The sequence below is a fragment of the Sorex fumeus genome, unplaced genomic scaffold (genome assembly GCF_029834395.1).
Source record: "Sorex fumeus unplaced genomic scaffold, SorFum_2.1 ptg000086l, whole genome shotgun sequence".
Lineage (NCBI taxonomy): Eukaryota > Metazoa > Chordata > Mammalia > Eulipotyphla > Soricidae > Sorex > Sorex fumeus.
Genome location: NW_026606143.1, coordinates 42,311,324 through 42,324,124, shown reverse-complemented (window position 1 = coordinate 42,324,124; position 12,801 = coordinate 42,311,324). Strand labels below are relative to the sequence as shown.

The 12,801-nt window shown below is 52.5% G+C and overlaps 1 protein-coding gene across 1 annotated transcript in view; it reads left to right on the top strand.

Moving 5' to 3' along the window:
- The window catches only part of WWC3 (WWC family member 3), an 86,594-nt gene that overhangs the window by 38,152 nt on the left and 35,641 nt on the right, over positions 1 to 12,801 (top strand). Inside the window, exons 4-5 of the mRNA XM_056131243.1 lie at positions 7,955 to 8,031; positions 8,924 to 9,003. Of these exons, the coding sequence (XP_055987218.1) occupies positions 7,955 to 8,031; positions 8,924 to 9,003 (157 nt within the window). The remainder of the gene's footprint in view (positions 1 to 7,954; positions 8,032 to 8,923; positions 9,004 to 12,801) is intronic.

Here is a 12,801-nt window from a genome sequence, read left to right as displayed (position 1 = left end):
TGGCTCCGTGCTCAGGAGTGACCCCTGGCAGAACTCGGGACCATTTGTGGTTCCTGGATTTGAACCAGGGTTGTAGCCACCGCAGCCATGTGCAAGGCAGGGGCCTTCCCACCTGTGTGGTCCATCCTGAGATGGTCCTCTTGGCCCAGTTGGTGGTGTCTTGGTCATCTTGTGAGGTTGGAAGCTGAAGGGAATCTCTGATAATCGGTTCGAAGAGCAGTAGTTAGCTATGCAAGAATTGTTAGAAATCTACCTGGTAGAAGTACAGCCATATAAAATTGACATTTTGGCGGGGGGAGTGATAATACAGCAGGTAGGGCGCTTGCCTTGTACACAGCTGACCCGGGTCTGAGTGCAGAGTCCAGTAAACCCTGAGTACTGCTGGTTGTGATCCAAAACACACAACGCCCCCACCTCCTGATCCAAAACTTGTCATTTTTGTAGCTTGAAACAAGCAGTATTGGCAGTTTCATGGGATTCAGCCTATTAGAATGTTTCCTTCTAGTAGTCCTGCCTTTTCTGGGGGGTGAGATGGGGGTGGAAATTGGGCCACTGCCAGCATTGCTCAGGGATTACTCCTGGCTGTGCTCAGGAAAGCATATGTGGATACCAGGGATTGAACTGGCCATGACCATGGCCTTAAGCCTGCGCTGTCCCTGTGGCCTGTTACCTGTCCTGCTTCTCTGCCTGCGTTGCCTGTTCTTGCATCTCCAGAGGCTTGCAAGCAGTCTTTTTGGGAAGGAAGAAGGACTGGTAAGATAAAGGTGGACAGAAGCTTCTTGTCAGTGAAAGAAAAAATGGAGTGGCGAGAGTTGTGTGCTAGGACTGGTTCCTACTGGCTGCAGTGCGCATGAATCCCTGCTATTCTGGAGGCTGCAAACACAGGAGGGCTTTGGCCCAGCCTTTTAGGTCCATGCCAACCCTAGGGCAGTGCTGGCACGTGAAGACGCTCAGAAGTTGACGTCTGAGCCTGGTGTGTCTCGGACTGGTCTTTATTTCCACGGGCTCTTTGCTTCCTTGACCTTTGGGCACCTGGGGAGTTGTACTCAGTCACATCCCCTTCCCACGAGCTAGGGAGTTTGATTAACGCCCAGTGAAAAGGCACTGCAGAGCTGCTTTGTTTGAGGTGGTGGAGGGCCCTGGTGTTGACTCGATCGCAGCCTGCTCATCACGTTCCATTGCCCACCGCCTGCAAGCATCGCTGCAGGGAGTGTCTGTGCCCACTTTTGTAGGGGGTCTTGGAGGCCACATTGGGCTTATTTTCCCAAAGGCCAGTGGAACCTGCCAGGACTATTGGCTCTTTCGTAGATGTCAGATGGGATTTAGGAATTAGTGGAATCTAGGAATCAATCCAAGTTGTTTCTCAGGGTATTCCTGTTTGCGGGCTTTTGACCGAGCTCCTTCAATTTGCCATTTAACCTGAACTGTGTGGTGGCAATGGTGGCTTTGGCCACATAGTAATTCAAGCCTGCTGGCTTGAATCATGTGATGTAGCAGATGCCGTGGGCAGGAACTAGGCCCATGTGGGAAGATGTGGTGGTGTTAGCCGTAGTCTGGCTGAATCCCACATGGTCCCGCTAGGTTTCTGCTCATCTTCTCATCATGGGAATGGGACACCATTAGGATTTATTTCCCAATACTTCCCACATTTCCAGCAGCTTCAAGGGATAGGAACCCAATTCAGTGTGCAGTGTTTTATATGCATCATTCTGATTGCAGTTCTGTGGGATATGTGAACACCATCCCCTCACAGTTTTCATGAGAAGCTGAATGTTGCATCATTCTGATTGCAGTTCTGTGGGGTATGTGAACACCATCCCCTCACAGTGTTCATGAGAAGCTGAATGTTGCATCATTCTGATTGCAGTTCTGTGGGGTATGTGAACACCATCCCCTCACAGTGTTCATGAGAAGCTGAATGTTGGCGCAAGTGATACTGCATCTCTGTAGCTATAACCCCAGGAAGTGGTAGACTTGGACTTGAGCTCGGGGGTATGTATGTGTGTGGTTAAAGACTGGTCAGAAATGGAGAAGTTGAGCCAGAGAGATGGCTCCAAGGACTGTGCTCTGCTCACAGGAGGAGGCCTGGGTCTGAGCTCTGGCATGACATGGGCCCCCAGGCACCTCTAGGACCACAGAACCAGGAATAGCTTCCAACACTGATGGATGTGCCCCCAGCCCCAAATAAAGAGAAAAGAGAATAAATTGAGAAGTTGCCTGGCAACTCGATGCCAACACGGGCAAATGGAAGTTTGGGAACATGATTTATCCTTACTGCCGGATGCTAGGGGGACATGAGGCTATAATGGGAGCAGCCATTTCTAGTACAGGAGCTTTCACATATTGCCCAAAGGCAGGAGAATCACCGAGAATAAAACTCCGTTTGGCAGGGGAGATCCTGCTGTTGTTGTTTGGGCGGGACCCGGGCCTCCCTCCTGCCCCACGAGCCCATGCTCTCTGCCCACCTGGGCCTTTTCTGTCCTTGACCAGAGCCAGTCCCGATGCTTTGTGTAGTTTGGACACGCATAGACCAGGGACCCTGCCCTCCTTCCTTTGTATGAGCTGAAGCTCAAGTTGAGCATGTTGCACTGGGCTGGACTCGTTTCCCAGTGCTCCCTGGTGCCATCGCAGCAGCTCTGCTTTGCACTCTTCTCCTGCTTTCTTCCTCCCTTTTCTGGGGGTGGGCATGCCACTGGTGCCTGGGCTCAAAGCTTCACATGGAACAAAAGCGTCTGCTTTCTATAGTCTTCATGCTTCTGCATTGAGATATTGAGCACAGTTGAGTTCTGGCACTGTTGTTTCATGCTTCCTGAGAGCTGGGCGCACGGTAAGTTCAGATGAAGCACGTGGCTATTTACAAGGCTCTTTTGAAAGGCATTCTGCCACGAGGTAACGTGGACCAGCAAGTCACGTAGGACCCACTATGTACTCTGGTTGCTTGTAAATAAAGATTTATTGGAACCCAGTCATGCCCACTGACTCATCAACTGTGATAGCAGAGTGAACAGTTGACAGAGCATGTGGCCCCCAGAGACTGAAATACTTATTCTCTGTCCCTTTGGGCTTTTCTTTTTAGTGGGGCTGGGGGTTTGGACCACACACAGTGGCGCTCAGAGCTTACTCCTGGCGGGACCCAGGGGACCATCCGCAGAGCCGGGGTCAGCTTCATGCGAAGTCACTGCCTCAACCCCTGCACTTTCCATCCGGTCCTGGGCCTTGGCCAGGTTTCCCAGCCCCTGGACTACATGGATGCTTCTCCACCCCGTTGCAAGTGAGAATCTTCTAATGGGGTTTTAAGTGCCGTTGCTGCCTTAATTGGCCTGGGTGGGGCCAGCCTCTCGAAAAGCTTTCTGGTGATTCCCAGAGTTGGGATCTACTCCCATAGATCCAGGAGCAGGCCTTTGGCCTAGGAGGAGCCATCAGAAGTGTCTGTGGGTGGCTGGGAAAGAGTCGGCCTTATCTCCCATGAGAAAGTGCTGACCCACCCTGAATTCTTGGGGTAGGTGGTGAAGCCTTGACCTTATCAGTCATCAGTCCTGCCAACATTCTTTCGGAGGCTCCCAGCCCATCCCACCGCCAGGGCCTCCCATTGGCTGTCTGCTCCAGGCTTTCTCATCTCCTATCTAGGTTAGGGTAAGGGCCACAACCCCGGCCCTCGGCCTTTTGTTTTCCTTCCTGCAGGCATGTTGGAGCAGGCCAGAGGAAAGGGATCAGGGAATACTTTTCTCAGGCATTCATTGGCCAGATTGATCTGGAAGGCCGTCTACTAGGAAACCCCCCTGGAGACCTTTGTTGGGTGGGATGGGGCGGCAGCTTGTGTCGCTGCTGCGGTCAGCCCTTACTGAATGTTCCGAGTCCTTGGCGTACGGCACCTTGGAACAGAGCATTATGCTGTCTTTTGTTGGCCTGGGTGGTTTCTCGTGTTCTCATGTGGCTGGTAATTAGCTCCCACTGTGGGGACGGGGCCCAGCTCCTCTGAGTAGCTCGTCCAAGTCTTCATGCCTGGAGGTGCGTGAGGTGTGTGGGGGGTGGACACTGCCCACAGGGTGTATTTGAAGAATGCGGCCTGGTCTTTAGCAGGTAGAGAGATAAACAGACCCCTCTCTGTAACCCTTTAGTGGCCATCCAGGCTAAGCTCTGGAGGCAACAGCTTGCCAAAGCCAAGCCCGTAGGGGCAGCTGCTCTAGGGGCCGGGCGTCCTGGTGCGGGGTGAGCTGGCCCGACCCACAGGTGCCCAGTTCTCCACACGAGGGCCTTGACTGCCAATGGGCACGTGTAGGCCGGTACTGAGCCAGTGTCTCACCTCTCCTGCGTCTCTCCCAGGCTCTCTGATGAAGTCAGTGTGAAAGGCCCCTCTCCCCGCAAGGCACCGTGGCTGATGTGCCGTGGCCTGGTCAAACGACTGCATTACTGCCACACTCCAGCTCTGCCCGCTCTGCTGTTCAAATGAGAGGAAAGATCTCGGGGAAAGTAGCATTTACCATCAACCTGGCACTGAGAGGCACGTCTTGAGTATTTCTCCTCTTATGGGGGGGAGCCTAGGGCCTGTCCCAGCCATACTTGGCAGAGCTGAGGAGCTGTTTCTTTCCCTAAGTGCCGTTGGGGGGCCAGAGCACTACGCTGTGCCTTGGACTCCAGAAACAGGTTCTGTTTCACGAGACTGTTTGTAGCAATTGAACTATGGTCTCTGGAGTCAGCGCTCAAAGCTCTCCTCAGCATTTGAAGAGAAGGAAATGCTCAGAGTCTGAGATTCTCGAGTTGTTGCTGCCTTCCTTTGTCCCGGTTCTAGAAAATAATCATTTTCAGGCCCGTAGCAAAGGCGTTTAAATGGTATCCAGTCAGACGTCTTTATTCAGTCATTCAGGTGCAATTCAGCCATGACAGGAAACTCCCAAAGGAAATGGCGCCGTGCCTCTGGGTGCATTCACGTCTTCACTCCCTTTCCCTGGGAGCCCGCTTAGAAAACCATAGGGGCTGGAGTGATAGCACAGCGGGTAGGGCATTTGCCTTGCACACGGCCAACCCGGGTTCGATTCCCAGCATCCCATATGGTTCCCTGGGCACCACCAGGGGTAATTCCTGAGTGCATGAGCCAGGAGTAACTCCTGTGCATTGTCGAGTGTGACCCAAAAAGCAAAAAAAAACCAAAACAAAACAAAATAAAACAAAACCATGGCCAGGGTTTGGTCCCTGGCGCTTCGCCTCTGACTACCTCAGACAGGAGAGCCGCCATGATCTCTGCACATACCCTCAGAGCTCCTCTGCCCACTCTCTCTCAGTCCCACATGGAAGGTCTTTAAACCCGGGTTAGGAACCCTAAGCCCCACGAGCTTCCTGTGGAGATTCCATAGAGAAGCGTTCAGGGGGTGTCTCCATGGCTGGTTTCGTGAAGCCAGAGGACAGGCAGGATGGAAATGCTCCTATCTGACAATAGATACTGTTTGTCTAAGGAAGAATTCTGTTTTTAAAACATTTGGCTTGATGTCTCAAAAGATTGTAATTCTAAATATGAGATCTGAGATAAAGTTGGAAGACAGAGCGCTCCGCCAGAGAGTTCTTGGCGCTTGGAATTCTGCCCAACTAGGGGCTTGAAGTGGTTTTGAAAAGGAGCACTGTTCAGATGAACTTTGGATGCGCTTCTGGTTGAGGGCGGGAACTAATCTCCTTGTTTAGGTTCCTGGATGGGTTTTCGCCATCCTTCTCAGTAGAAAGTCACAGAATGACTTTGAACTGATTACCAGTCGCTGGCCCTTATCTGAACGATGTTCAGCTCCCTTACCCAGATCAAAGAATCAAATCAAGCAACCGGGCCCAGCAGATGGGTGTCTGAGCCGGTGGATGGAATGAACGTGGCTGGGAGGCAGGGGACACCCGCATGGGGTGAGTCACCGCCACAAACAAAAGAGCATTCCCCTCACCCAGGAAGGGATGGTGAGCAGGGCAATGCGGCATGCAGAACCCTCCAGAACAAAGCAAGGCTGAAATGAACCATGAGCAAAGGTGCTGGGGACTATGTCTGCGGAGAGGTGGGTGAGCCGAGGAAATGGCGCTTGGGTTGCCATCAGCCCTGGTGGAGGGCGTTTCTCCAAATGGTGGGTGCCTGTAAGAAGGGTTGAGATCATTGCACTGCACAATTTGAGAAAGCAGTGAACTGTGATGAGTGTCAGCTAAACTCAGGAAGCTGCTGCTACAGTCAGAGTAGGGGGCTTTCTGTTCTGGGTGCAGCAGCCACTTGGAAGGGGGGTGGGGTTTTCTCAAGCCTGCCCACTGTGGATGTACTTCGAGAGACTGGCCTTATTTTTTTTTTAATTTTTTTTATTAGTGAAACACCATGAGGTACAGTTGTAGATTTACAATTTTTTGTGCTTGGGTTTGATTATACAATGATCAGATACCCATCCCTCCACCAGTGCCCATTTTCCACCACCATGGATAATATCCCCCCCACCCCCATCCCCCCATCCCCCCCGCCTCTGTGGCAGGGCAATCCCCTGTGTTCTCTCTCTCCTTTTGGGTGTTGTGGTCTGCAAAAGAGGCATTGAGTGGCAAACATGTTCAGTCCATAGTCTACTTTCGACATGCATCTCCCCTCCTGGGAGGATCCTCCAAACACCCTTTATTTGGTGCTCCCTTCTCTATCTGAGCTGCCCTTTCCTCTAGAATGCCCGACTGGCCACTAAGCTATGGAGTAATCCTCCTGGTGCTGATCTCAGCTATTCTTGGGTATTAATCTCATATTTTGTTACTTTATATCCCCCAGATGAATGCAATCTTTCTATGTCTATCCCTCTCTTTCTGACTCATTTCGCTTAGCATGATACTTTCCATATTGTACCACTTGTATGTAAATTTCATGACTTCATCTTTTCTAAGAGCTACATAGTACTCCATTGTGTAGATGTACCAAAGTTTCTTTAACCAGTCATCTGTTCTTGGGCATTCAGGTTTCTTCCAGTTTCTGGCTATTGTAAAGAGTGCTGCAGTGAACAAACAAGTGCAGATGTCACTTCGACTATACATTTTTGCCTCTCTGGGATATATTCCCAGGAGTGGTATTGCTGGGTCAAATGGGAGCTCAATTTCTAGTTTTTTGAGAATCATCCATACTGTTTTCCAGAAGGGCTGAACCGAGACTGGCCTTATTTTTCAGTTCATTTAGCTTCGGGGCCTCACTGGTGATTCTCAGGGCTTACTCCTGACTCTCAGTTCAGGAATCAGTCCTGGCGGTGCTTGGGGGACCTTACGGGATGCTGGGCATGGGACCCGGGTCAGCTGCAGGCAAAGCAAGCACTCTACCTGCTGTTACTATCAGCCAGTCCCCGAGAATGGGCTTTTTTGCATCGTACAAATCTTGACCCTCTTATCCCCTCGTCAAAGATGACTCACCCGGAGACTGGAACTGTGCAAAACTTAAGAATACGATCTTTGTGCTGAAGCTGCTGAGCTGAACTAACGCTTTGTGGCTCTTCCCTCGCAGTGGTTCCACATGTGCGTGCGTCTTAAAAGCGAGTGAAAATGGATTCATGCTCACGTTCTGTTTCCACAGGAGGAGAAGTTTCCCAGACCGTTGAATCACCCCGTGTGTGTGTGTGTGTTTGTATGTGTGTGTGAGTGTGTGTTTGTATGTGTGAGTGTGAGTGTGTTTGCGCGTGCCCGCGTGGCCACTTGCGTTGAAGCTGGGTTATTCTGTCCTGGTAGGAGAGAGTTTGATTTCCCTCCAGCCTGTCATTCTTGTTGGGGAATCACGCAGATAGGCTTGGGCCAAGCTCAAGCCTCCAGCTTTGGGGTTGTGAAGTGGGAAATCTTCCTCATCCACCTGGTGCTCTGTTACAGCCACTCAGAAGATCTCCTCTGTGTGTGTGTCTTTACTTTATTCTATTTTTTTTTTAAATTTGTGTGTGTTTATTTTAAAAGATTTCTTCTAAAATAAACTCTTTTCTCCCCTTCTGTGTAGCCTTCTCTGGATACTCAGCAAACACGAAGTATGACCCTCACCAAATCAAGGCGGAAATCGCGAGTCGTCGGGACCGGGTGAGTTGCCTTTTTACTATGCCCGGAACCCTGTTTGCATTTGTCGGGGACTTCATTTATCTGGGTTCACAGCAGGGCGGCCCTTGTGGTCAGTGCTCAGGTTTCACGATTTCACGGATGCTTATCCCAGTTGGTGTCACTCTGCAGAGGGAAGGGACACAGTTTTCGTTGGCAAACCTTACATCGCCTGACAAGCCACCTGCACGGCGTCCCCCACCCCCACCTCCCAGTGCAACTTGGGAAGATATTTCGGTGCCATCAGACCTGATCCGAAGAGCTGCTCCCCTCTGAGTTGGGTCTGCCATTCCCCTGCTGCTGCTTTTCCAAGGAACCTTCCCGCCACTGTGGCCCTTTCCCGGCCCTTTGGCGCCTCCCTCCTGGGAAGGGACCTCTTTCCCAAAGCATGGGACAGGTCTGGGATCTGCACACCCGGTTCCCTTGCCGTCTCATTCCTAAATCAGAAGGGATCTTCCGGGCAGAGATTCTCACGTCAGAGAAAGCCCTGGGCGTTTCCAGAGGCTTTGAAGCCCTGCTCTAGCTGCGGCGAAGGCGTCAGCAGCGGGGCGCCTGGTGTCTGAGCACTAAGTAGAAGCAAGGTGGAGAGGTAGCACACAGAATGTGTGTTACCTAGAATGTGCCTAGAATGTGCCACCTAGAATGTGTCGACACTGCAGAGAGACAGCCCCTTCCCCATGGGCTGGGCAGCTGTGAGTGACCCTGATTCTGGCTTGGAAGCCAGGTGTGCCCCCCACACGGGAGCTGAGGGAGAGAAAAGAGTCCCACGGATTGGAAATGCCTCGCAGAGGTCGATCACAGTGCTAACAACTGTAGGAACACTTTTCCACAGCTGGTTTGGGGGGAGGAAATAAGAAAATATGTTATCTGTCTTTAGCTTTCCAGATTAAAACGGGAGCTGACCCAGATGAAGCAGGAACTTCAGTACAAAGAAAAGGGGGTGGAGACTCTGCAAGAGTGAGTACCCCCAGGCCCAGGAGGGGCTCCCCCCTTGGGGCTGCGTGCCTGTCTGTCTGTCTGTCTGTCTGCCTGTGTGTTTGTGTCTGGTACTTGCCCACTGTGAAACTCGCCGGGGCTCGCGTCCTACAGCTTCCAGGCTGTCTGCTGTTCTGCTGGACTGAGGCTCCGGTTTCCTCAGCTGAGGCAGCATACATCTTTGTGGAAGACACGTGGTTCCTCTTGTGAAAATACTCGGGAACGAAGCTGAATTTAGTATTTCTGCACATGCCCAAGCATGGCCATTGAGATGAGAACGCCAGTCGTGCTAGTCGTAGTTTCTCCATCTCATTCTAAAAGTTACATTTAGGACGGAGAGATAGCACAGCGGGTGAGGCGCCTGCCTTCTGTATGGGCACCCTGGGTTCAGCCCCCAGCACCCCGTGGGGTCCCCTGAGCCTGCCAGGAGTGATCCCTGAGCACGGAGCCAGGAGTGACCCTGAGCACTGCCGGGTGTGGCCACAAAACTTTAATACAAGGTTCCATTTCAGTTCAGGGAAATGAATGTCACCGGTCCCCTTTAGTTGCGCCCTGTTGGTCACCGGATCTGAAATTGTACTCATATGCAGCTGCTGTGGGTTTCCTTCACTTCGATCTTCCTGATGTTTGCAGCCTAATGAATCTCTGTGGTGAGGTTGTCCTTGGCCTCATAGCTGGTTGATTATTTGATAATTTTTTTCCTGTACTGAGGACCAGACTCTGGAACCTCACTTGGGCCAGGCCAGAACCCTACTGGTGAGCTGTGACCCCGAGTCTCTCCAGGTGGGTCGGCAGCAGCCCTGCAGTGCCCAGCTTGGGGCTCACAAATGTCTCCCTCAATTGGAGGGCAATGAATTCATTTTTCACAAGCAGAACCTCTGGGTCATGGGCATAGGGTGGCTCAGGAAGACCCAAAGCCTTGGAAGGAGACCCCCCCCTTGCCACTGTTCTCTACCAGTGGTGGCTTTGCAGGCAGAGGGTTAGTGGCAGGGTGTGGGTGACTCCAGACCAGTGACAGAGCTTATAGTGTGGTGTCAACTGAAGATTGAACCTTCCAGAAAACAAAAATGTTCCAGGTGTTCAGATGGCCCCTGGCCTTGGGAGGAAGGAGAACCGTTTCTTGCAGTCAAAGTCATTTCAGGACTAGGAGGAGGCCACAGTGTCCCCAGGGTTGTGGGAGTGAGACAGGAGCTGCTGCGGCGCCCGTGGTGGGAGCCACACCGTGTCATTCACCCTCGCCAGCAGTGCTTGTCAGGCCACATCCTGCCAGAGCATGTGGCCCCAGTGAGGGTGCTGCACTTGGCCTTGGTCCTGGAGGATCTACTCCAGCGTTTTCCATCGTCAGTGCGATGGACTGTGCTGGTGTCCCGGGACGGAGGGACAGCACAGTGGGCACTCAAGCCCTGCGCGCATGCGTGAGCGTCCAAGGGAGCTTCCCGGTGCTTCCATGGGCTGTGCTTGAGATGGATGCAGCCTCCTTAGTTCTCTGCTCCCAAAGACCTTGCTCCCTTTCCCTTGGCTCGTGCAGAGTTGAACCAGCTATTTGAGACATTCGGAAACTCTTTCGTAAGTCTTGCAGGGGATAGTCTTTGCCCCCATCTATCCCCGTACTGTGAATGCCAGCCTGCAGCACAGGCAATACATAAACAACTGTCCCACATATTCTTACCAACACTGATTTGAGGCAGAGGCTCTGGGTTCTTCTCCAGAAACTGTTGGGCGCTTCGTGCTTCCCAGAAAATGTCGAATATGCTTTTTCAGAGCACCTCACCAGGAGTTTGGCTGCTTATAATATTTTAAACTTGACTTGTTTATCTTGGTGAACTCTCTGGCAAGCAAGGAAATCCATCATTATGCTTGGGTCCAAGTGAGGTAAAAAGAAGCTTTTGTATTTTTGCACGTCTGTGTATGTTGTTCATTTTTTGTAGAGGGGCACTGGCCACGAACACAGTCTCAGGTTCATGATAGAGGATATCTCTGGCCATGTGTACATAAAACTTGAATGATGGCAAATGTCAAACACGCCAGATGAGGGGACAGCGTACTGGAGGCTGCCTGTCCTCACCCCAACTCCTTCTGCCTTAGTGCAGTGAAGCCTAGAATTGTGTGGAATCAATGAACATCTCTCCTGCAGTTCCGGACTTAGCTACGCTAACTGTGCCCGCATGTAACAGCAATCCAGGAAGCTTCCTCATTACCCTGGTTGAGCTGCGTCCGGATTGACATGAGCGTTGGCTTGCCGTCTCCTGCTGTGTTTCTAGCCCTTCTCCCCCGCTCTCTGGCAGCTGATTAGTTGAAGAAACCGAGTTGCTTGTCCCATCAAATGTCCCCCGTAGCAGCTCTTGCTGCTCCCGTGTGTCACTGGCACAGGCGTTTGCTTTCTGCAGCATGCTGTCTCGAGGCTGGGTCCGGCTCAAGGTGCCGTTCTTGGCATTCAGGGGCTCAGTCATGTGACTGTCTCAGGAGGAAGCCCTCAAGTGGCTTTGTAGCGGTGAGGGCCGGTGCTTGGGTCCTGCTGAACCTGCCTTTTCAGAGGCTGCTCCATTCTGCAGCCCGCCACCCGCAGACACGTGCTGCCCGGCTGTTGCCTTTTTGCCAGTCTCGTGGCTGAGTGATGGTATCTCAGCAGAGCTCGAATTTTCATTTCTCTCAAGGCAGTTGAAGAATCTTCAGAAAATGGGAGCAACATGTTATTTTTCTTTTTGGGTCCCACCCGGCGATGCTCAAGGGTTCCTCCTGGCTTTGCACTCAGAAATTACTCCTGGCGGTGCTCGGGGGACCCTATGGGATGCTGGGAATTGAACCCGGGTCAGCCGCGTGCAAGGCAAACCTTCTGTGCAAGTGCTCCAGTCCCAAGGGAGCAACATTTATGGGTAACTAAAACCTCTGGGTGAATTGAGGTTCCCCCCAGGCTCTTCTCCCTCACATTTGGGGAGCACTGGAGCTGGATGCATGCACCTCCCCAGACGGGGGTGAGTGTGCCAGTCGGTGTGGGGCTCATCCCCGTTTCCCACACCTCATGTCATCAAAGCTGTTCTCTGCTGTGAAACCCCCAGTGTCCCTGAGTACTGGCCCGATGGCCCAGTTTGCTTTGGGGAAGGCTGTCCTGGCCCTGTTCTGTCCCCGTCCTGTTGTGATCATGTCTGGTGCTCATTTGCCACACTGGCCACCTGTGCTCTGTTTTCTCACTTCAGTAGGACAGTCTGGAAGGCATGCTTTGCATGTCTTTGTATGCTTTACATGCATGCTTAAGTCTCTGGCACTGCGAGGAATAATCCCCGAGCACAGAACCAGGAGGAAGCCGTGAGCACTGCTGGGTGTGACCCAGACTGCCCCCTCCCAAGTAAATACAATCCCATCCAGACTTGAATTGGTCCCCAACTTCCACCCTCTCTGATCTCTTCCAGTCCTCTGGGGCTGTTCCGGAATCAGCCACTCTGTGCGCGTGCGTGAAGTCCGTGCCCCATTCTTGCACGCCTTCCTCCACCCTTGGTCTCCCCCTGCTCTCCATGCTGCGTGGGGACATGGATTTGGCTTTGTTCCCAGCCAGTCCTCAGAAGCCCCGCAGTTCTGGGCCTGGGATGGGGCTCACTGGCGGCTGGGCGTCACTGTTCCAGGGCGTGGGGCCTTCCGGGTGTCACTGGGCTGCTGGGATGTCATCCACATCTAGCCGTGCTTTCCTCAGAATCCCCTCCTGGCCAGCTGCACGTGCACCCAAAGGTCCAGAGGCTGCTTTCATGAAGCCTCCGGCCCTGTACCTTTCATGCTTGGGGGCTTCCC